Below are 26050 nucleotides of genomic sequence, written 5' to 3' on the forward strand. Positions count from 1 at the left end.
TATCAGACCTATGTTTGTAAACGAAACTGTAAGACAAACTAAGATTGAACTCCTGTAGATAATGTATTACTTGTTCCCATTAAAGCGGGAAAGATACAACGGATAATTTTCTCCTCTTATGAAACGAACGTGTACTTTGGGTTAATATATGATGTCTTATCTTGATGGAAAGAATCTGGTACGTCCGGATACTTTATAGAAAAAGATCCGGGACGTCAGGGGTTTTTAGGTGGGCACGTCCTCGACACTAAAATGTCAGGAGACCAGCCCTTCTAATTTATTCTTCTTCTCTACCGATATTTATATTGTTAAAAGAACTACTATCGTAAATAGAGCACAAGAAAATCTGATTATTTTTTTGAACAACCTACAGTTTGAACTATATATTTTGAACGTATGACTGACGAAGATAATAAAATAATATATCTGTTATATGAGAAATCGTAGAATAAGAACCGCAGAAACTCGTGAGTTCTTTACCGTTAGCGAAACGCTGGTATTTTGACACCCTGCGTGCTATTGGGCAGAATGAGAGCCAGAGCCAGTGTTTTTTAGCGCGAACGTTTCCAGAGAGACAAAGCCAAACGATTTCATTTCCGACAGTCACTTCTTATCAGCTTATATGTCCTTAGAACACGCAAACAAAGTTTACGGGCACATCACACGACCGATAGGAGAAACCCAAGCAGACATTTGGGCCCCTCGGGTATAACCTTCATGTCAAGCTGCCGGTAATGTACCCTGCTATAAGTACTGTTCTTTGGTACAGAAACGTACAGAAACTTCACGAAGAACGCAGACATGAAGGGATCTTTCGCTTTTCTCCTGCTGGCTGCCGCGGTCTTGGTTGTCGCAGATTCTACCTCAGGTACATGTAATATATGAAATAATTGCTCAAAGTAAATAGAAATATGATCAAAAAGTGTACGTTTTTTAATAGCGCTAATATTGGTGACTCTTTGGAAGTATGACCATAGTTACAGCGTACGAAACAGGGGCGATGTTCGAAACAGCCAATAAGCCAAGGCTTGCTTTCCATTGGGTGCTAGCTACTACTGGTACCGTTATAACGAGAGAGTTGTATTATGCATTGGGAAATATGAATGATATTTGGAAGTACCGACCTAACAAGTGACAGGATGATTTATCTATGAATCCACTTTCACCTATCTTGTCACTACAGTCGGCAATGTAATTCATAATTTTTCTAGATTTTTACATACCTGTGATTGGCTTATATATGGTAAATTTGCATCAACGCGTGATTTTCTTTAAGATCATAAACCAAATGTGTTCAAGAAAGTGAACGACACTGGAAGTTTGAATTTGTTGTATTCCTCTCCTGCGGTAACTATATCAGTATGCTGGTCTCAAAGATTTGACCTCCCATAACGAATCCCACTATAATTTATTTTGCATTTGTTTTCAGCTTGGTTTCTTCCGATGACGGAGGTGTCTGCCGACCGAGGACAAAAATGCGAAAGAGCGTTTGCAACCATTTCTGTGAGCCACTTCCATTCTTAAAATAAGTATTATATATATGAAACCTAGAAATTAAGGCACTTAAATAATTTATTAACACATTTGCTCCTGAGAGAGAGAGTGTCATATAAAAATTTACTTACACAGATTTGCCGGCACTTTAATTTTAAGTGAACGAGTGGGCATGTTTTTTTTACACAATACCCGTTGCGCCGTTGGGCATTATGCCGGGGGGAAGAGGGGTACATAAAACAAAGCGTACAAAGAAACACATTTTTAATACACACAGATAAATCAACAATGAAAAGTAAATCTTTACACTTAAACAAAACTCTATTTTTTTCACCAAACAAATAACATCGCCTGTTCGTCTGTTCGTTTCAAAATTGAAACGAACAGGCAACAGGTAGTAGCTATTTATTTGGATATGTCTAAAACATTCGATAAAGTTGGCCATGAGCTATTTCTCTACAAAATATCGTTATACGGTTGTTGTTCTGAACTACTTTCTTGGTTTTAAAGCTATTGGTGAAGTCGTACGAATCATGTTCGAATTTCTAGTGTCCCTTCTATACTATATTATTCAACTTCAGGTGTCCCCCAGGGGTCTATTATTGGGCCTCTTTTGTTTCTGATATTTGTTAACGATATAGCCACATGTGTCAAAAAGTGTGAGCTCCTACTGTTGGCGGATGATGCTAAACTTTTTATGCGCGTTGCTTCTTCTCGTGATTGTAACGCTCTTCAGTACGAAGTGAATAACATACTGCAATGGTCTATGGCGAATAATTTGCTCCTAAATCCTACAAATAACTAAAATTCTTTCTTTGAGCGGACGACACACTGGTATGCATTTTACTTACTCTCTGAGAGGAACTCCAAGGGAACGCGTGACTGTAATAAAAGTTCTCGATATGTACCTTGATAGCGCGTTCTCATTCAATGCTCATGTTTCTTTTATTGTTGACCGTGCGATGAAACTCTTGGTATTATAACTCCCGTAACTCAAAAGTTCAGAAGCCCTGCTTGTTTGATTAGATTATTCTGGGCTTTAGTTCATTCACGGCTTGAGTTTCCGCTGTGGTCTGAAAGTTTCTTATTTCCTAACACGTAGACAGTCTTTAAGCATTGAAGCAGTGCAAAACACAATGATAGGCATTTTATATGACAGGCACTTTCAGCCTCGGTTTTATCATGATTATGAATTTCATCCTAATATTCTTTTACTCGGGTTTTTGTCAAATAGAAGATTCGAGTGTGATCTGATTCTTGCACAAGATGCTAAATGGTTGGACTGATGCTAATCTACTTCGGAATTCTGTCGATTTTCATGTTCCTTGTCGCCTTACAAGAAATGTTACTATCTTCTACGTTCAATCCATGTCTAAACTTTCACCACTGTGCCATATAAAACTTTCATTTAATAGAATCGCATGCGCTTGCTTGGACATTTTCACAGATCTCCTAGTTTTTCGCTGGAACTTGGCAACTCCAGTTGAAAGTTGAAACTGTATTACATTTTGTGTGAAGTGAGCCACCTATTCGTAGCCATGCCAATTTGTATATTTGATGCTATGTCTGTGTTGCGTTTCTTCTTTTTATATTTTGTGTGCCAAGTGAAAACCCGCGTTGTTATTTTTGGGCACATTTAAGAAATAATAAGAATTATAATATTAATATTATATTATAACTACTCTAGAAGTAAATTCCGCTCCCGACTAGTCTCGACAAAAAATGGGAAAGAAAAACAATCAATATGATAACGAAATTGTGCTACACTTTTCGAGTGGTACAGTCTTCAAGAGACGAGGTACGGATCTAGAACGTGCAGTTTATGTTATATATTTGTTCGTTCGTAATATATGGTGTTAACAAATTTCACTCTTACACTTTTTCTTCTATTTTGAAGAGAGTTTCAGCCTAATCTGTGTTTCACTTCAGTACAACCCGTGCAGTGGCTATAGTCAATTTTCTGAAGCCTTCGTGTCTGGCTCTAGACACGCTCTAGTTTAAATGAGATAATCCTGTGGCAGATGCCATATCAAACGAGCATATTCAAAAATTGATCTAATAAAACAAATATAACGTAAGATTTACTTTGCGCGATTAATAAGCCCTTCTCAAAAGTCCGCCTGCGCGCCATTGCTCGCTCACGCACTCTGAGCCTGTATTGGACACGAGGGCTGCGTCAGCGTTCGGCGAGGACTCGGATTCAATCACGCTTTTCGTGTCCAAGCAATGGCGACCACCAATGTTGCTTGATAAATTTTCCAGAGAGGTCTATTCTTTAGCTTTTTGTGAACAAAACACAACATTCTGCTAACCTTTACCACCCCATTACCGATGTAATTATTCCATTTTAAATTCTACAAAAAGTGAACTCCCAGGTAGTTACATTTATCAAAATTTCATTTTTAACCTCATATACGGTCAAGAAAATTACACAATAAAAATTGAAAGACGTTTACAACACCCTGCAACGCCGAATTAGAGCACAACTCTTGAGGAGGAGGAGGCAAGGGTACTACTGAGGGGGGGGGCATACCCCTCCTCTTTCCTCCACGACCTCCTCATCCTTCCTGCTACTCCTCCTCCCCTCCTCCTCCTCCCCTTCCCCTCGTCCTTCTTCCTTTCCTCCTCCTCCCCGCGCGGTGCGGGGAGGAGGAGGAAAGGAATTTCCCATAATGCACCACGCGGTTACGCCGACGGTGACGCCGACGGCAACGGCGAAGGCCACGGCGACGCGGCTCAAGCCGGAAACGGGCGCCTAGGAGCTGCGCTCTAAAATATACCGTTTTTTTTTTTTTGTTCTTGCAGATTTGTTTAAAGAAAGCCATGAAAGCTACAGTTATGCGGTTTATGCGAGTGAGTTATACGCCCAGGGGGACATTGTGTGGGTGGCTAAACTTCGCGATAAGTCGGCTAGTAAAATTCGTTAATTAGCTTTTTAATGAGTGAAAATAGTCATATGGTTCCAATTAGAAATTTGCTGAGCGTCGTCCAAAACCCCAAAATCAGTAATTTTTAGAAATACTTTGAGCGCATGAAAAGCGCCACAGTACGCTGAAGTTACCACTCGTGGAGCAGGTACAAAGATGGGACTAGATAAAAGACGGAAAAATCGCGCGGGCGCCTTACCGCAACCGCTAGCCTTGTACTTGCTCCACGAGTGGTAACTTCAATGCACTACTACGCTTCTCACGCACTGAAAGTCTTTCTGAAAATGACTGACTTAGTGGTTTTCGATAACGCTCAGCAAGTTTCTAATTGGAACCATATGTCTATTTTCACTCATTAAAAAGTTAACGAACTTTAAGTAATCAGCCGACTTATCGCGAAGATTAGCCACCCACCTAATGTCCCCCTGGGCGTATAACTCACTCACACAAACCGCATAAGTGTAGCTTTCATGACTTTCTTTAAAAAAATCTGCAAGAATAAAAAAAAAAAACACCCTGTATATATTTGCACGTCTTTATATTTAGCACTTTTCTCAACGCTCCCGATATTCAGTACTTTTAAATTGTTTTGCCTCACACGAGCATCCAAATTGTTTTCGACCATTTTTGTGTAGTACAGAATAGTCTGCAAGTAATTTAATCTGGGATCGAATGCTCTCGCAAAAGTTGTGAATAAATATCAGAAAAATACAAAAGTACCAGCAAGCTTCCGCGCGGCATCCCTAATGTTACGAGTACCGGCAAAGATTTCTGACCATTTTTTGTTACTTTTTTGGGGACCGCGCAAATAGTTAGCTACCCAGTTTATAATTTGATACTTAATACCTGACGGTACAAGTTTTTCCAGTTATAAATATTCTTCACGGTGTCGAAACTTTTACAGAAATCCAAAATCACACAATTCACACGTTGTGTTTTGTCTATGGCATTTGAGACGAATCGCTTGTATGCCATTACCGGGGTGGTGCACGAACCTACGACGAAAGACATACTGCTGCTGGTGAAAAAGAAAGTACTAGAATCTAAAACACTATGCTTTGAGCTATATCATTTATGCTCAAACAGTTTACAAGTAATGAACGTAAGTGTCACCGAGGGGTAATTTTACACTCCGTTCTTTGATTCAGACTCCAAATTAAAGGAACATTTGCTTTTTTCTCAGCCGCTCGAGACTAGAACGCTTCCTAAAGATTTTCTGAAAATAATATTAAGATACTTATTCGCTTATTCAGATACCTGCGGCATTGTGGGGCGATACAATTGAGAATGGGGGGGGGGGGGGCAGTTGGTAATGAAAAATATAGGTGGTTATATAAAAGCTAAGAAAACAATATTAGCATCTCATTAATATTTCAATCTCACAGCAAAGACCAGGTTTCTTAAAAATGCGGTTCACGAAACACTGCGAGGTTAGTTAGTTAGGAACAATGTTAACCAATGAGTCTGGCCACAGCCCGGTCGCAGATTTGGAGCGCGAGGACCTGATACCACAGAGGATTTCTCGGGGAGCCTTTAGTCAGCGCACAACTTTTGCAGCGGCGAGAACCCGAAACATGATTTTCAAGCCCGACTTGAAAAGAAGCAGTAGCCCGAGGAACGCGAGAAACACGAGCGGACATTCCATCGCTCGAAACAAGTGTGTCGGTGTCCCGCCGCAGCGGGGCGCCCGTTACATGACTCTTGTCAGCCGCTCTACGTTTTTTTTTTCACTTTCGGCGGTCACGTCGCGTGGCGATCGCCCAGGCTTTGTAAGTATAGAGGAGGCTATGGTCAAGGAAACAGTTCCAACCCCGTATGGTTTAAAAAAAAAAAGAATTTATAAAAACATCAATTTTACAACGGAATTTGTTTTGTTGCGATATGTGATGTGGCGGGTGAAGATAATTTCTGCTCTCAATCGCAGTTCTACAATGAATTATATTATTAAACGATTTTAGTCGAAAGCTCTTCCTCCTAGAGCTGAACTACCTTCATCTCACTCTCTCCTTCGCACCTGACATACTAAATCACTTGTCATGATTGTTTCAAACCAAACGGACAGTTCGGTTTTGTACCCTTTTCTAGCTTAGTCATTTGAGTACCAGTGTAAGGGTCCCATATGGTGAAAGAATATTCTAAAATTGAGCGAACATGCTAAAAATAAAGTTTTTCCTTCAGGGAAGGTGGCACACACTTAAAATTACGATAGAGGAAGTCAAGCATTCTTGAGTCTTTAGAAACAGTATAATCAACATGCTTATTCCAACTAAGGGTAGAGGTTGAGAATACCCCAAGGAACGTGTTTTCAAAGGCGACAATGACGGGCTCGTCCTTAATGGTATAAGCACCAAGATAGGGAACAAGACGTCTAGTAAAAGTGATATTAACAGTTTGCTTTAAATTAATATTCATTTCCCGCAGCTTGCACCAAATCAGTACTAGAATTTATATCGACGTGGAATGTTGACGTCATCATTCTCGCACATATTTCGTCAAAGAAACACTCGTTTGCAACGAAGCGAATTGAAGGTAACACAAAATTCATGATATCGTTCAAATACAATATGAATAACACTGCCCATGAACAAATCATTGCAGAACACCTGATGTCACGTCAGCGCATTCGGACTGGCAACCGTTCAGCAAAACGTATTGTTTAGGGAGAAACAAATGTTCGCGTATCTAATATGCCACATTTCTATACATTTTATAACCGTGAATTTTCGCTATTTACAACTCGTCGGAGACATAAAAGGCCTTGCTAATATAAAAAAAAATGCAGTCAACATTATCACGGCCATAAAGAGCCTCAGCCAGTTAATCTACAAACCCTGCTGTGTCGCACACGAGTAATCTTAACCAAAGCCATGCTGGGACGGAGATATCGCTTTTGCCAGTGTTACGCACATATCTCCAGAATGACTTTGGGTTATTCTTCGCCCTCTCTTCGAATGTTTGAAACTATAGTTGTTTGTCTGTTTGTCTGTTTGAGTACAAGTTTTAACGTATTCAGTTAGTTCGCGTAGCTTGGCAAGGTCGGCTGCAAGTTGAGTGCTACTGTACTTTAGGAACGCCCAACACTTCTTTATAATAAGGCTACGGAGCTGGCAAGATACCCAAGGTGTGTCACGTGCACGCCTAAAAGGAACGAAGCTATTGGTTATTTCGGTTGTTTTATTTCTAAAACACGCAACAGATCATCGATATTTATTTCCTCAGCCAACGTTTCGAAGGTTCGAAAATACGAGTAGGATACACTCGTCATACCCTTATAGTCTGCTTTGTTAAATAAGAACACCTTCCGTAATTTTGACTGACAAACATTGGTATTTGCTAGGTTAACATCTGCCACGACTACTTTATGGTCGCTGATTCCAGGAACGACGTGCGTATTTGTGATAATATCTGGCGTGTTAAGTAAATCTAGAATGTGACCTTTTTCATTGTTCCGAGTGGGTTCAAAACCGTGCTGTTCAAGGGAACATAGATCCATAAGATTGAAACATTCGGTGTATATTTCTCCTCGTACGCTAAACCTTTGATTATTGACCTTCCAATTGATTGCAGGCACATGGAAGTTACCACTAATTATAATTTTGGTGCATCCAATAGCAGAAACAATTTCAAATAATAATCTTAGAACAACCGGCTTTGTAGATGATAGTCTGTAAAAAACACTTACGGCCAGCCGTTCATCATTCCCCAATAAAAGTTTACACCAATTATTTTCAAGGTTTTCAATTTGAATCTGTATTTTTTTTTGGAAACAATACTTTAATGAACTGCAATAAGTACACCTCCACCGAGGGAATTTTTGTATTTCTTGTAATCTCGGTTCTGCAAATGTGAAAAATTGTTGTTGAAAGGTCATCTGGCCTGTGAGCTTCTGATGTGTCTATACCTACAATCCTATCTACATTGACTGTCACATCAGGCATAGACGTATCTATCGTCCGGTCAGACACAATGTGAGTACTGATTGAATGGAGGGCTTAAAAACGATTTGAAGTAAAGATTGAATAATTCTGATATTTTGGAACTATATAATCCATTTTAGTTTTGTATCAAATAAAATATAGACGTATGTCATTGATGACGACAATAATCCCTGGAGAAGGGAAACAAAGCAGACAAAGGAAAAACAGAAATCTCTAAAAACAGCTATGTGACTGTTGCAAGCCGAAGAAATCTGCCTGGTTTTGGCATCAAACCAGGGTCCGCTAAAATAACCAGTCATCAAGCTCGCTAAAAATAACCAGTCAACTAGCTGTGTTTGGAGATTTGTGTCTGTACTTTGTCCCCTTTGTTCTCTTTATCCAGGGATTATTTCACCATTCTTGTCCAGCTCGCTTACACCTTTGCATTAATTGCTTATCAGTATAACTTTTGTTGCTGGCTTTCATAAATTTTCATATTTCCCTTGGACCATTCTTAGTTTGTCTTGGAAAGACTCGTAGAACCCCAGTTTGCTTTCGTGGACATCTTTTTCTACGTTTTCTGATATATTGTCGGGGTTTCGTCTAGTAGCGTTAGACGGACTCGATCGACATTTTGTATGCCTAGCGTTTAGTTTTTTATTTTTTCCATATAGGCTAACAATCCATGGTTTATATTTCTAGTTTTCGTTTAGAATTCTAAATGATATGTGAGATTCGGCCAATTTTTGTTTGTTTAGTATCAAAATTAATATAGGCAGTCTACATCACTTTCTACGCTGTAGTTCAAAAAGAAAGGAAAATATTAAAAAAGAAAATAATTCACCGGAAATCCGCTTATAATAAACTTGCCCGTACAACATAACGTTTCGCGGAGGTATTGGAAATGTTCTCGTCTTATTCAGTAGCAAATCACCCACTACAGCCCTGTGACCACTTATACCAGGGATCATGGTACTGGCAAAACAAAACGGCGGGTTACTAGTCAATAAGTTATTGGAAATAAGGTTTTTCTTGCTGGTACAGGAACATATTAATTGAGTGAAAACTAAAAATAAAGTCAATAACAAATTTATGCAACGTGGAATTAATAATTCATAAAACGGCGTTGGCCCAATCGATGTTTGGCAGATTAAATTTAATTAAAAGGACAACGGACATATCAAGAATTGCAGGCAAATATGGCTAAGTTTATAAATATTATCCACACCTGGGGGCAGTAATGGTTGCCCACCGTAAAAGTACTTTGCTTCGACAGACGAACTCTGCACCAAACAGATTCAATTTTAGTTACTGGAGCAAGGGGCTCGCTGCTTGTACCTTCTGCGTCGAGTAATGAGGAAACCTCACAGCTATGCGAATGGAGATCTTTATGATGCACAAATAATTCATGGAAACAATTCGCTTTTTTACAGTTTTTTTTTCAAGTTTACAGGAACATTCGAACCCCTAGGCACCTCATGAAATGTTTCCCTACAACTTTCGTTAATACAGCAAATAACCCTGAAAAGATTGAATTTCGGACTGCGAAAAAGAGGTTTCATAACGAGACAAGCCCTTTATCCTTGTGCGTTATTGAAATTTATATGCATACAGTAGATGAGTGAGGCATTTAAAACTACGCATTTAGCTTGTCTCATACTCTGAATACGCTCATCTAAAACACGACTTGTACTATTCTTAGAGCTTCATCAGCCCTTGTCGGTACCTTTGTAAAGGCTGGCCCATCCGTTTCGGGAACGCGGACCCTGGAACACCTTGTCAGGTAAGTGTACGCTATATGGTGCAAAGTTGATAATCTAACAATTAATTGTAAATAACTTGAAACTATAACTTAAACCTTCCTTCATTATATGGGTCCTTTGATCTTAATCGATATCCAGCAGGCTGCGCTCCTCTCATTCCCTCGAAGGTCACACAAGGCAACAGAAAACAATAAATCACTTTAATCACTCACATTCCCAGTTTTTGCCGATGTCCAGCCCAAAGGCCCTCGGTCCGTTGGCTGTTGGCAATCCACCAGTACGGACTATGCCGACTTGCTTTACCCGCCAAAACTGCCACTTTTCCCATTTTTGTTAACTGGGTCCCTTATGTCCCCGACATTCCAAAACATTGAGCAACCTTTGAAAAAAAATTCTGTTGAGGTGTATTTCCGTGTTAGACATGCCTGGAAAGACTTGGATAGTGCTTGGAAGTTCAATTGACGAAAAACCCCGAGGGTCTCCAAAAATGTTTTTGGTGCTTCTGATTTTTTGTTTTAAATTTTAAAGTATGCCAGTTCTTTTGCTTTTTTTGTGATGTTTGTGTTATTTTTGAGGGTACCTGGGTTTAATCTTTGACATTTATACCAAAACAAAATCGCTTAAAAATCACTCATATTGTCCCTATGCTAAGAAGTGGGTAAATATAAACAATAGTAAGTTCAAAAGGTGTTCGAGTCGTGTACTAGATTCCTTTGTCTTGTGGCAAATGCTACATTGGTCAAACGGGAAGGTGCAATAATGACAAAACGAGAGAGCGCAGCATCGTTGAAGGCCATCACAGCAGCAGGGCACCTCGCGGCCCATTGTCGGGCGTGCACATGTACGCCAAACCTTGCCAACATAGACATCCTGGCAAAAAATCGCACCAAGGTTACTCGAGAAATTTTTGAGGCCCTTGTTATTCACGCGAAGGGAGATCATTGCGTAAGTGCACCGTCAATCGCGCTGCACCACAAGGAACTAGTATACCTGCGAAGAGCCGCACACTTGACAGGCACATGAAAGAAGAAGAATAGTGGAAGACGAAGGTTCAGTTATAAAAGAAGAGGAAGAATTCGTTTAGCACAATATGCACACTAAAGAAAAAGAAGATTTAATTAAAATAGTTGCTAGTCCAGCGGGGTGTCTGTTTTTTTTTGTTTTTTTTTTCTCTTCTACGCGCGTGTCCTCAAAACGTTCAGCTGGCACTTTAACAAACAAATAGGCATTCCTTCTTCCCCCTCCTCTGACGCGCACACCTTTTATCTTTATGTTTTGCTCTTTTACACCCGCGCCTCGATTGTAGCGCCGCCTGGTTCGGCCCAAGATAGCAAACGGCCTACCTATACTTGAGTCAGAGAGCAGACAAAGGCTGAAAGACACGCAAATACATACACAGGCTAAAAGCGCACTGTCATGGTCTACCAGCCTGGAAGGATGTGCTCAAAGAAAGACGATGAAAGCCGGGACGTTCCACAGTCGGCGTTATATGATTGGTTACATGAGTTCATAGCATGCACTGCACTTCGACAGCATAGGCATTCCTTCTCCCTCCGCCTCTGACGCGCACGCCTTTTACCTTTATGTTTGGCTTTTTTACACCGTCCCGTCGCCGGTAGCACCGCCTGGTTTGACCCAAGATAGCAGTCGGCATTCTTCAAAGGATGTCGCTACTTTTCCGTATAAAGGGGCTTTAGGTTTCAACCCTTTTTAAAAAAGGTAGAGATTATTGGCAAAAGCAAAGATTGAATGACTCAGAAAATTTTAAAAGCATATGCGATTAAAGAAAGATCCGAAAAACGTCAGGCAGACGTCGCTGAATTTAAGCGCCAAAGAGATTATATTTTAGACACGTGTTCATTGATCACCCCGTGTTGTGTTCGTCATTGATTTTATTTTGATTAAAGTTCAGTTGAGAGTCAGCGCTTTTCCCGTGTGAAAATCGATTTTCTTTTGTCTTTCTTTACACTGTTTGCCGTTTTGTTTGTTATACACGACTCCTCAAATAATATGCGAGTTCAAGCACTGCCCATTGATATTCAACATATTATTTTGTTGTCACTGCACTTATTATTAATTTTATAATTTCTTCAGTACCATCAGCTCAGTCTAAAGAAATGTCACCGTGAACCGCATTATCTTATGTACCAACTATTTTGAAATGGAATACTATCTGCCAGGAAACTCTGTTGCGTTTAAATTGGCGCTACTAGCCGTTCACAGCTATCTCATACCTAACCATATAAAAAAAAACACTAGCGTTAGTTGAACGTTAGTATGATTATATATGGACAAATTTCCAGTCACTCTTTTCCAGATTACTTAGGGCGCTCCAAACTAAATAACCAGGCGCTCTTGTTTGCCCCACATTTCGAACTGCCGATGAGCATGCGAAAACATATCGATGAATATCTCAAAAACCATAACCGTTTGCAAAATTTATAAATTGGTCTAGCGGTTATTAGTGATTGGCTTTAATACTACAATTGAAAGAGGACTCATACAACAAATATGTTTTAGGCAATTTTAGTTAATTAGCCAAACTATCGTGACGAAAATAGACCCGTTTACGTCAGCCGATCCCGTTAAATACACAGTAAAGACAGCACCCACGTAAGAGACCCTCACCTTTTTAAAAAAAGTTATATCACAAGTAAATTGAAACAAAGTATATATATATATATATATATATATATATATAATTATTTCAGATCTTCCTGCTGGGCACTGGTGTCTGCATCGACGGAAAATGCGTCAAAGAATTCCTGCCAGTGACGATAAAACCTGTTTCAACAACCACAGCGAAAGTGCCGGAGCCTTCCACCGAAGGATAAGGTCAACGCATTCCGTCTGAGGCAAATTGGCGATGCTGACATATTTGTGTTTTATTAATTTGGAGCACCAGGAGCCTCAATATAGTCAACCCAAGTTTATAACTTGTACAATAGAAGCTCATCCTGCTAGCCAGTCAAAACAGAAGAAGATATTTTTTTTGAGAATCAATAAAACTACAATCTCATATGGCCAGTAGTGAAGTTTCAATCTGCATTATTTATTTAGTCATAAACACTGTCCCAAGAAAAATAAGGGAGTGACAAATTAAATGACACTAAATAAGAAATAAACATGACCATACAGGGTGTCCCCTAAAAATCTGCAAGGTTTCTTCAGTAAAAAAATAAAATTAGCATCCCCGAACGCTCATTCTCCCCCACCGTGTAGCGCTAGTGGTTCGAACCAAATGTCAAAGTTTCGAAACTCTCCGTTGCCTCAGTGTGATTTCCTGCAAATTTTAATGGCATGGTAAGTTGCGGGGATTGGCTCTCCGAGTGTTCTGCGGGAAGGAAGACGCACGGGCTTTTTTTAGAGTGTACACGACACATTCAGCCTTATCAACCAAATGGCGCTGTTACCTACGATTATGAACAATTCATTCTGCATGTTTCACTTTTAAATATACGTTGGTCCCGTAAGTGATGACACCACACCCAGGCGCTCTGCTTCAAACAAACCGTCGCTACGGCCATTGTTAGGGACAATTGCATTTGCTCTTGACGTGAGGTTAAAATTTTCTAATAAAAAAGTTAATTCTCTCTTCTCAATATCTAATCATGAAGACGTTTTTTTATCGTTTTAGTGCTATGGAGTGACGATAAACGCCCGTAATCAAGGTTCACAGCAGGTGTAGCCGTCCTAGCAGGCGACACAATGGCGTCGCAGGATCAGTGGTTCTTTCTGAGGCTGTAGGTGACTGCGCTAAATTAAGTGGGTTATGAGCGACGAAATTACTCTTTGTGCGGTCAACTTTTTGTGGGATTTTGAAAGTGAAGAGTGCCCGTGCACAACTTTGATCGACGATAGAGTTGCGCGAGCGGGCGAACTGTCTGCCCGTGGAGACTTCCGCAAAGTTTGAGAGGGGAGAACACCACTGTGAAGCCAAATCACGTACGACGACGACGTGAAGTGCATCAAAGTCGAAATGCAGGCCAGCACTCCTTACAAGGAGTTCTGACGGCACAGAATTTGCTTCATTGCACCTTTGTGTGATAAAACGAACTCTGCGTAACAGATATATAAGTAGCCTGATATTATTATCCAGTTCTTTTGCGTTTTGGGTTCTACTAAAAGCGAAAGAATCCGCAGAATTTTTTTTTCTTTCAGTGTGATGGTAACGAGCATGTGCATACAAAGCACACACCCATATTGCACTCCTGGAAAACGAAGTTTCGTGTCTCAAACCGATCATGTTAGATTCAAAATAATTGCTCCTTCATTTCAATGTACGTCAGCTGCAAAATCAAAAAGTGGTATGACGGTATGCGTCACTCGCTGTATTTTTAGCAGATCTTCATATATGTTACGATTTTTGTCAGAGAGTATCGCGTATCGCACGCAAAGACATTTTGTTTTCATAATCCTGATGAGTCTCTTTGAAACCTGCCATATTCCCAATAAATACAAGGTCTAAATCGTGTCATTATGCAAACGATTAATATTGTTACAGACGGAATTCTTCAGTCATTCCGTATGCGTTTGTCGCCTGCAGTAGGCACCTCGAGACATCTCGAGGAATGAAAGTTGCCGTTGCAAATATTCCAAAAACACGCGATTCTAGGCAAACCTCTTTCGTGGAAAAATGTAAAATCTAAGCTTCCTTTTTTTAGATTTTTTTAATTGCACGTCCAATTTTTAACGATGGTTCTTTCGGAGCGAAATTCACTTCCACGAATTCGTCCATAGCAACCAAAGATACAGTCATGATATTACTATAATAATATTACAGTAATTAAATTACTCCTTATGATAATATTTAATTACTTTTCTAGGCTGGTAATTTAGTAATGTAATAAATTACTCTCGGGCAGTAATTATAAGGTAATTGCTTATTTAAAAAAAAAAACTTTTCCCAAATGAGAAAGATCGATTGCGAGCTCTAAACAAAACAACAACAACAAAAATCCTTTGCTTGGTGAAATGTCGTGCGACATCAGAGCAAATTAACAACTGCCATCTGAGCGCAAAGGCTCGTACGAAGAACCCAACAGGCGCACAAAGACAGGCTGGAAAGGCGAGCGCGGAAAGCTTACGTGTACAGACATCGCTGGAAGGCCACAGCTCACGAACTCCAGGCAAGGCAGATTTAAGGCGACAAGTCATCACGACGATACAATACTTTTTCTTCCCTAAGCTGACAACGCGGAGGGAGCTACCAGTTGACCATAACCAATCAAACACCTTCCTTCGGTCACCTGACCCGTCCCTTTCTCTGCACGTGGGTATGAACGAGAGCGTGGTCACATGGCTAGAGATAGACGCGTGACTGTTCCAACGAGCACGTAGCTTCCAACACACAGTCAGCTTAGGGATGAACGGCTTATAGGCTACAAAGCGTCAGGTTAATTCACTCACTTCCTATATTTGTCACGTTGAGTCCGGCAAAGGGTGCAGTCCTCTTGCGGGTAGATGACAGATCCGCTTGCCGAAAGGGAAAATGGCGTTGAGGCTGCGACAGAGGAAACGCACGAGGAGTCGCTTGCGGCACTTCGGCACAGGGTGAATGAAAAAAACAGAGGGAGATGCCACCGGCGCCGCCAAAGAACTTGACGGAGCTGGAGCTTCTTTGTTAATAGGTACAAAGACGGGTTCGACTCTTGAGCGCTTGCTCATTGGGTCAGATGCATCTTCCGCCCGCAAATGCACATGCAATTCTTAGTTACCCCGTCCTGTTTTGACACTTAGTTGAGTGCAGCAAAGTGGATGTTATTCGTGCATATTTATACAAATATTTTTGTCAACTACATGTTTGTTTCCTGTTGATGAGTTGGACAGCTCAGACGTATCCTCTTAAAAAGTGCTGAAAGCACTGGCAGACGAAAGGTCTAACGACAATGATGCTACGCATGACGCGAGCAGGGTACCCGTCAATGAAGAACCCGACGCTGTTGGCGACGTATATGCGCTGGGTGATGAGCCTTCTTTCCTCGGTGGTAAGAAGAAAGAGTCAATTCTGGAACGCTTGCTTCTTCGTCCAAACGAATCGGCCGCCTGAAAATGCACAATGAACATTTCTTACAATTTCTTTCCCTACTTTTAATCTGCGTTGCTTAAATACACGTAGTTTTTTTTTCTTTTTTTCAAATGAAATGCAGTTTTTTGCGATTATTATTCACGAAGAGCCGCCGTCCACCTGTATTGTGCTCTGTCATGATTTGCTGAGCTGGAACTTTAAACCTAGGGGTTGTCCGTTGTAGGGGATGGGCGGGCTAAACAAGAGACCGGACTGCAGCAGAACGCCAGGAGCCAAGTGTCTTTCGAACAAATAATGCTCATTTACACCATATTTGGGCTGGGCGTTGATTAAAACTTTAACGCGATTAATCGCCATCCTTTAATAGATTAATTATTCTCATAACCGGGCACGTTTGTTTTAATGCATAATATTTCAAAATGTCAAAATAATTTCATTTTTCTTTGCTTTTTCTGAATATGTCATACACACAGTTGAAAGACACTCACTCACAGATGGTGCAGACACTCACACTTAAGCTGCATGAGGCAAAGGGGATCGTTGATATTCCCCGGCAAGAGCGACGTCCTTTTATTTTTTGAATAGTCTCTGCTGCGCTAAACGGATATTCGGAGGCGTTAAAGTGGCCGGGATACGTGCACCTGTCTGGAGTTACAGGTATTGCCCCTACAGATTAGCTTAGGGTAAAGTTTCACCAGAAGTTTGCCCTTCATATAGGTGGCCTCGTCCACGTCTGCCTGCTGGAAGCGTTTCAATTATATTTTATTTTTGATCGTCAAAAAATTACGGTTTAACGGGTTTTGAAAATTGATAAATTTTAATGCATTAACAAATTAATCGGTAGGTCAATCGATGAACTGCCCAGTCCTAATATTTACTGTGGTGACTACACACTTAGAAAAAAGGGTATGGATAGTCCTCCCTTAGGGGAGGAACGGTCTTGTAACCTATGTTCCTTTAGAAAGGGAGAAACTTTCGTCCCTGAAGCAGGGGAGCAAAGTTCCTCCGTCGCTTGCATCTCAATATGGCGGCCCCGAATCGAGAAAATCGAGCCCAATAAGGCTTGACAAGGACGCTACGTCTCTGGTACAAGACGAGAGAAGCAGCAAATAAAAGCGTAACACGAGCTTTCCGCAAACTGTGTTTATTTTCGAAGCCAGATTCCCCCCACAGGTACAGAAACTTGCGTTTCGAAAGCAGTTACTCAGTCTTCCCGTCGACAGCACTGCGATGTTAAACGGAGACAACCGATTCCCAGTTACTTCGCGCACTTCGCGTCTTACCTTTGGTGTTCCTCGAGTCACAATTCCTTCGTCAACCGCAAATCACGGACAAGGGCAAACTCAATCCGCGAAACCAAAAGCCGCTCTCGAAAGAACAAACTCGAAGCCGCTGTTTATCGCGCAGCGTGAAAGGTTAATTCGCTAGGCACCAGATGGCGGGGTCAAGCAGAGTAATTGCAAGTAGCTAGGCTAGGTGGCGCTAGGTACCGCCCAATTCATGTTCTACAAAAAATAACTAGCTCTTTTCAGGCCACTAGGCCACTACTGCGCTTAGGATCCTCTACTATACACACCTTACGCTTATTACTAACATCAGGTGAACATACATTGAGCACATACACGGCACACACAAATATCAATACAACAGAACACCACACTAACTCGAACACTACACCCGTGCTCTGCGTTTCCGTCTTTTATACTGGTCGTTTTGAACGTATTGAACTTTTCGGTGACTCCCTAAGCAATAAAAAGTATTCCCACCATGTTGATTTTTTCCCAGCATTGTCATACATCTGAGAGTATTTTGAATGGCTCAGGGGATTAATCTCTTATTAAAAAGTAAAAGCTCGATCATGCCGTAATTATTTGAAAGCCAATAAATCAAGCCGCTCCAATGCGGTTCGAAGCCATGAGTTTGTTTCCCCACACGGCACGTCGTAGCCTGTATTTCTATTGGTTTTTGTATTGCCGTCTTGCTGTCTTGCCGTCTTGCAATTGCCGTCTTGAATTAATCTCTGTGGAGCGGATATTCACTCAGCTGGAAGTGATGCTTCACGGGCTGAGAAATCGCTTTTCGATCAACTTGAATACAGTCAAAGCCGCGACTTGCGGCAGGTGTTAAGTATACGGAGCTACGCCGTGGCGAGCCCGAAAACTTCTAGCGCTCATCCCAGCGCGCCACTTGTAGGGCAGTTTCTCCAGGAACCGTAGTATTTTTAAACAGCAAAATAAAGGGTAGCTTTTTTTTTCGATTTTACTTACACTATTGTTTTTTAATGCCGAAATTTCATACTGTAAATATACGTACTTTCCGTCACGATTCCGTACTGTTCAGTCCTTGCCTCAGAGCTCAATCGCTCTCGGGGACAAGACAATTCCGACAGTCACATTGGCCACGGTACGATAGCGATAGGAGCTTCTACTGTTCAGACCAGCGTTCCAACATGACTATCCGCACGTTGATCGATTGCACGTAATCCCTCAAGTGGTATTAAACTCTTTAATGTAAAGCGGAATGTCAACCTGCGACACCAAGCGACCTTTGATCACGGCCCGACCAACGGCATCAATGCCAGACAGTTTACGATCTCATCTTGTTGTTACACCACTGATACGCGAACACACGGTCACATCGGCGATAATTCCAGTCTTCTGTTCACAACCCACAACACTGCCATCACGATGTTGCAGCTATGTTGCTGATACGCACAAATATAGAACCACGTTGAACGCCGGTTGCACTCGGCATCGGAAAACAGAACCGAACTCAGGACGGAAGGCACCCAGGCAGCCGGCAGCAAAACCTGCCTGTCTTGGACGCAGTTCCTGCGGTTTCCATAACGTCGAAAACGTCGACACAGTTCCGCGTGGTTTCGCTACTGTTGTGACTGTAGCACTGTAGCAACTGTAGTTCGTGCCGCGCGAGTCCCGCAATCCGGAGACGGCCATCCCCCAGTGTACGTGGCGCCGCTGGCACTGCTCCGGAACTTCGCTGTTTCTAGCGGCTTCGTTTTCTCGTTTGATAAAATTAGTGATAAAAACATCAATGTAACCGAAATATTCTGCACGTTTAGACTAGAAGACGGAATTACAGGCGGCCTTTGCTGCCGCTGAAGCTCAATCAACTCAACAGCTATTTATTAAACAACGTGCGCGACCTGCTCGAAAAACGAAACCGAAAGAAGATGAGTCGGGAGGGCGAAAGTTTTCTCCCGTCTGCCTGGAGAAGGAGAAAAACGTTTCGTTCCTCCCTGTTTCTCGTGTCCGCTTGGGGGCGCGTCAGTAGAAGGGAGGAAGACGCGCCGTTGCTACTCTTTTCCTCCATTTTTTCTTAGAGTGTAGTGGTGTTACATTTAAGACAGCACACATTCTCGAGTGAGATTACTCCTTTTAAAGGATCTCCTTTCCCTTGCGCCAAGGTGTGGAATTCGTGTGCCAGGATTGGTGTCCTGGGATTGGGAATTCCAGAGTTGCAATTCCCAAAAACGTTCAAGCTCTGTTTCAATAGCCTTTTACCACCACACGCACGCACACAAATAGACATAAGCTCTCTCACAACTCCGTCGTCAGCAACCCCGCTGCCATTGATTCAAGAAGAGGTATTGTGACCTACCGAAACTGCACGAATGAACCTATAAATGTAGTAAACGAATTTGTTTTGGGGGGTGGGGGGGGGGGGGGGGGGGATGAGAGACCCAATTCGAGATTTGATATTCCGGCAACCAGTAGCACCGACAGTCAACGTCAGCTCCGCGAAGCCATTAACTTAAATTTCCCCGCTAATTTAGAGGAGACACTTTCCCCTAAATTTAGCGACAAGTTTAGCGAAAACTTTCCGCTAAATTTAGCGAGGAAATTTACGTCACGTTACCTGAACACCAATTCAGTTTCCCCTCTAAAGTTGGCGGGAAAACTGTGATGTCCCATAATGCTACACGCGCGGTTACGCCGACACCGCTCAACCCGAAAACGGACGCCAAAAAACTGCCCTTTAAAAAAAAAAGAAAAGAGATTGATATGGGGGAAGGAAGGGGGGGGGCGATCATCACCTCCCCCTCCCCCCTCCCCCCTTCCTTTAGGACCGCCACTGGTAGACGCAGAAACTAGCTGCCTTTGTCTCCACCCGCAGTCCGAACGCCTTCGGACGTGAGGGGCTATGCGAGGAGTAGACGACACCCTTTCTCGCACTTACAGGAGGAGACAGCGGGTCAGACAGCTAGCCATGGCGTTTACGCACAGCTTTTTGAATGAGAGCTCTGCGCTCTGACGCTCCCGCCCCCGCGCTCTCTTCTCCTCTCTCAGTTTCTATTCGTGTAGACTAAGTAGAGTGGGAATGGCAGCGAGAGGGCTAACCATCATTACCGAAGTGCTGCGTTCGTTACCATGGACTGGTTCGTCATGGACACCATATTTCCGCCAGGATGAAGTTCGTTCGCAATTTTCGGCACATTGATGCGTCGCCTGCTTCAAATTGACGTATAAAGGCCCAAAATGGCCTTCATGTATTTTACGTGGGACTAGAAAATCTACGTCTTTTCGCGTTTAGTGACATGGATCTGGTGCTACTGGTTCGACATCTAAATTGGACTGCGGGGGAAAGTTAGAACAATATAAAGTGCACGAGCAATGTAGGGTGAAAAGTACAATGTTATTTGTAAGAGACAATGATCTGCAGAACCTGTCGTTGAGCCACCAACGTACGAGCTTGCCGCAACTCTTGAGCATTCCGGTTATTTCAGATTCCCCAATGGGGCAAATTTTGTTGCAATTTTTTCGAAAAAACCGCTTGTGTTGCCAAACTGCCCGATCGAGTATCATTATAACTGATTTCTTTTTAATATCAATTAGGTCAACAATATTTCAAGCCCGGTGACATCATGCGCCTTTCCAAAAAAAAAAAAAAAGAAACGAAAGGCTGCTCGGTTTCAACAATTTACAGCAGTCATCAGACATACAGAGGAATCCCAAAGTGTTCTAATTTTCAGTCCGTACTTTCCTAATTTGTGGTTCCTTTCCAGTATGAGAACTTATATATTAACACATTGCTTTTTTATGCCATGCCATGGTTTTCTCTTAACAGGAATGTGGGAGTTCAATATAATGCCCATTTGTCATTCCCAGGAATACAAATAAACGCAGAACTCGCGTCACGTCGAGTGCTCATGCCCGCGTAGTTTAGTGACATGGATAAACAGCAGGGGAGTCTTGTTAAATGACGATCTGGAAGAATATATTAAATTTCAACAATGCGACCTTCTTGATCCAGAAAACGGGAGGCACCGATGGCTGCTACGTAAAAGGAAGTTGCGTCATCGATAAGACAAAATGGACAACAGAGCAGCCTGAAACAGGGTTAACCTGGCCTACAACGGGGACGAGATGGGAAACTTCGGAGCCAAGCAGGATCGTTGTTTTGTGCACGGAAAGATCAAATTTCTACCGCCAGGTTCAAGCCACAGACGCGCGCCTGGAGTGACGTCTACGCAAAGCAGAACAAGCATGGATGAAGGTGCTTTGGAAATAAAATAATTTCATTTATTTTCCGAACAGCGAATTCTCTAAACCTAATAACCGCAAATTGAGAATTTTATGGAATAAAAAATATTATTATGCTATAAAATGTCGTCCTTCTTGATTTAGTTTTATTGTTGTCACATCCACAGTCACAGGTCGCTTTGATGCACTTACTTTAATCGCTACTTGGACTGAGCCTGACCCGTTTTATTTGACTAATTTTACAGCAACAATTGATGAAAAACGCAAGACAATATGCATTATTAGTTTTAACTGTTGCTTGACTCCTGGTTGTATTGACAACACAATTATTTCAACAATAAAACGTAAGTACATCTTTAAACCCTGAATAAAATAAGGCAATATGTGTTGTTTACTCGCACGGTACTTCTGAACACACGAGCGCCTGTTGTGCATGAGTTACTTGAAAGAATACAAAAACAATGGACAGGAATATACGGTCACTCTCATTTTAAATTCAAATTAAAGTACGAGACTCGTTCCAAAAGTAAGAGAGCTTTCTAAATATTGAGGTAACTGATATGTTCAAGAAACCAGTCCGACTTGTCCTATTCAAATTAATTTCCTCTTACGCACTGCTCTCAACGCTTCTTCAAGTTCAGAAAGTCACACTAAAATTAATTGTGTGTGTGTGTGTGTGTGTGTGTGTGTGTGTGTTTTGTTTATAAATGCTGCGCAGGTTGGTTGCAACAGATTTGTTTTCTATACCTTTTTTATCTCAAGTCCTACAACCTTACGGCATTTATTCCAACTTGGAGATCAGGAAAAAGTATGGAGGGGGCCAAATCTGGGTGGTAAAGTGTCCCTTGGACTATAGGGCCAGCAAGTACTCCGGCTCTTCACGGACCTCGTGCATTTATTTACCCTCCGAAGGCGGCCACATGCATTTGTTTCGCCCGACCTCAACCACAACACACCCTGCGCTTATTAAAAGAATACCGCAGCTGACTTTTAAGCCAGAGAGAAATTGTTTTACAATCCAAGGTAGTACCGGGGTGCTGTAGTCTCACTTGACCAGTCGCGAGTTTCTTCTTTCCGCATACAAAAAAGAAGAAACATCTCAGTCTTTTGATAAACTTTTCTTCGGATTTTTTTTTCTTTTGTATCAACAGTGGTGACTTTAGGAATTTATACGTAGTTCCACCAGCTAGAGAGGTGCTTGACGCCATAATGGTTAATATTTATGCCTCCTGACTTTTTTAAATTTATTTGTTTATTTCCTTTTCACTATATGTATATTTTTAATAAAGAAAACGTACAAAAACAAAGCATTATCGCGTAAAGCGTTACATCATATAAAGTTCGATTATTTAAACAAACCGAAACAAAAACTAGACGACGTGCTGTTCCCAGAAATGAGGATTCTGGGACGTCCTGTTTCACATGAATTCATTTCCTTTTCCTACCACTCTCTTCGCTAGCACTCGTTTTCAACCTCTCTCTCTCCAGCGGAGGGGCAGTAAAAATGTATCAAGTAATTATCGGTAATTGATAGCTCAGAATTTATAACATGATATCTCAAAATACATTGAAAAATTAATTTCAAAGGTATAATATAAAAGAAATGATTAGAAGTAATTCAATCACATGTAACGCCTCACTTCCATACATGCTTTAGATCAGACTTTCATATTATTTTTGGAACGTTGCAGAATTGTGTATTGAAAGTAATACTATTTTCCAGAATCATTTGATTGGTATTGAGCAATCAAAAGATATCCCAAAAAACGTTGAAGGAAAAATTAAAAAAATAAACATGCAGAAACACAATTAACTTCCATCAAGTATAATTTTCAGAAATTGTACTAAGTACTAGTTAAATGCATTAATTTCATTGGAGCCGATATTGTAATAAGCCTTTCTTCTCAACTTTCATTAGAGGTCAAATGGAAGAAATTCCTGAATGTACTTCGGGCAATGGCAAGTGCAGTGTGGATTTTGTAACCGATGAAACCAATTGTTGTGTTGCACCGAGAGAAATACGTCTATTCAGGGCGTGAAAAAACACACAAATAAATCATCTTAAAAATAAGGTAGGAAAGGTAAAAATATAAAGTTTTATATGGAAGCTAGCGTGAATTTAAGGCGTTTTGAGAAACATCCAATAATGTTACACTTGATGTTGAATCTAAAAACCCTTGCTGACCGAAAATATATGGCTGATATATATGTGTGTTCCGCGCTTCCTTGCGAGTTGGGCCGAACGAGGAAAGCTGCGTTGAACGTGCGCAAATGGTGAGTAAGATGGAAGCCGAGGTTATAAATTTGTCAGCACCCTAGGCGGCGATGAAATGATTGCGAGCGATGTCTCGCCATCCGAGGAAAGTAAACATGAAACAAGGGGATGACCTGACCTAAGTAAACAAGTGCAGTTGAGGTTGCTGCCAACAGTTTTTATGTTTGTTTTCGTGTTCACGAAGTCATGTACGCTAGAGTACATATTTTTATTAAATAAGGACGATTAGAACAAAGGTTTCAAGAAAACCTTGAATCAAACAAAATGCAACCTGTTTCGGTAAATTTTTGTTTCAAACATATATCTTTGGAACAATATGCTATGATCGTCTTTGTTATGATTTACCTTTAAAAATCAAATCTTGTGTTCTGCGGGACTACGCATAATTGGAACATTTTTGTCCGTTCAAACGAATCCATTGTGAACGAATCCATTGGTGCTGCTATATTTTGTTTATACAATGAACGCATCCTGCCCCCACAAATGTATTAATCGCCTATGCTAGGAACTACAGAAATACAAATTCCGAACCGAATATCGGATTTGATCTCAACGCCCCTTGCTATAAATAAAAACATTGACGTAAAACGTGAACCATGACAATGTTACGCAATACCCATTTAAATCTGAGATGTCTTCGGTACCTTCGAACGTAAGTTACTGGATGATAGAAACGACGTTCGTCATTATAAATAGGTGCGGCAACTGGGGAACGTTGAAGAATGGTCCCGATTCGGCCTCTGCCGAACATAAGTAATCCCTCCAGCAACGACGGCAATGATAAATAGGGCATAGGACCGGCAGCAGTGACCGAAGAAGTTATTCGGCAAAAGAGAGAGCGTTGCAGCTGTTGCTCAGAGTTTTTTACCACATTTCCTTCGGCTGGCGTACTTTCTAGTGAGCTCCATGTTGCCAGTGGAATTACTAATTAATAATAGTTTTTGAATGTAGATCCCAAAATTTGTTGGTTAATTAATTACGTCATTAACTTCAAAAAGGACTCTGCAAAAAAGAAAGAACCCCGACAGGTAGGACTTTGTTTTATTTATCTGCGACAGGTTGCCATTGCGACAGGTTGCCATTGAGATGACAACCTGTCGCAAATACGATTGCTACATATACTAACGCGTTGTAATTGGCTGAACAGTTTCATTGTCACTCTACTGGAAAATTGGCGAACTCTAGGGGAGGCGAATCTTTTTACTCTCAAGATATGCTAATTGCAGCCATGAGGATTCGCGAAACTTAATGGGCGAGAATATGACCCCGCTTCTCAATTATCAAAACATTGGGGCCGCGAAAATAAAGGGTTTTTAATGTTTACTTCGAAGGTCCCAGTGCTAATTTGAAAAGCCGATATTCTCGCATCATGCCATGCAGAATTGATTTTTATTTCTATGGGTATGTAGCTGCTAGATGGGAACTTGGAAAGCCGAATGCGTCGTGTAGCTGCACGAGTATGAAGGTTCCGACAACGGTTTGATATAAAAGTGAGAGAATATTCTGCTTATATTTACAGTTTACGAAAACCCACACTTTGTACCATGTGAAGAAAGCCTATGAGACCAATGTTTGTAAAGAGAACTCTAGGACAAACGAAATTTAAACTGCTCGAGATAATGTATTACTCGTTCCTATCAAAGCGGGAAAAGATACCGCTGATAATTTTCTCCGCTTATGAAGCGACCGTGTACATTTGATTGATATATTATGCCTTATCTTGATTGCAAGCATCAGGTACTCCCGGATACCTTAAAACACAAGATGCGGGACCTCAGGAGTTTTAGGCCTGTGCGTCCTCAACCCTAAAAGTCAGGAAATCTTTACGTCTAATTTATTGGTTTTCTCTGTCGATATTTTGCCTTTTTCAAAACATTCTTTTCATAAATAGAGTGCACAGAAAAACAAATTATTATTTTGAAGAACCCACTGTTTTAACTATATATTTTAAATATTTAACTGATGGAGATAAAAAAAGTATTATATTTATTTGAGAAATCGTAGAATAAGAACCGCAGATACTCGTGCGTCCTGTACCGTTAGCGAAGCACTAACAGTTTGACACCCTGCCTGCTATTAGGCAGAATGAGAGCCAAAGCCAGTGTTTTTGAGCGCAGACGTTTCCATAAAGCAAAAGTCAAGCGA

At 41.2% G+C, this 26050-nt stretch overlaps 1 protein-coding gene across 1 annotated transcript; it reads left to right on the plus strand.

Annotated features, from left to right (window-relative positions):
* The first annotated feature begins 724 nt into the window (after nt 1–724).
* On the plus strand, nt 725–13068 carry LOC115311596. The gene is made up of 4 exons (XM_029970305.2): nt 725–868; nt 1430–1503; nt 10041–10121; nt 12813–13068. The coding sequence occupies exons 1-4, from the start codon at nt 802–804 to the stop codon at nt 12933–12935; spliced, it is 345 nt and encodes a 114-aa protein (XP_029826165.1). The 5' UTR covers nt 725–801; the 3' UTR covers nt 12936–13068.
* The last annotated feature ends 12982 nt before the right edge of the window (nt 13069–26050 follow it).

The sequence above is a fragment of the Ixodes scapularis genome, unplaced genomic scaffold (genome assembly GCF_016920785.2).
Source record: "Ixodes scapularis isolate PalLabHiFi unplaced genomic scaffold, ASM1692078v2 PGA_scaffold1__304_contigs__length_218370807, whole genome shotgun sequence".
Taxonomy (NCBI): domain Eukaryota; kingdom Metazoa; phylum Arthropoda; class Arachnida; order Ixodida; family Ixodidae; genus Ixodes; species Ixodes scapularis.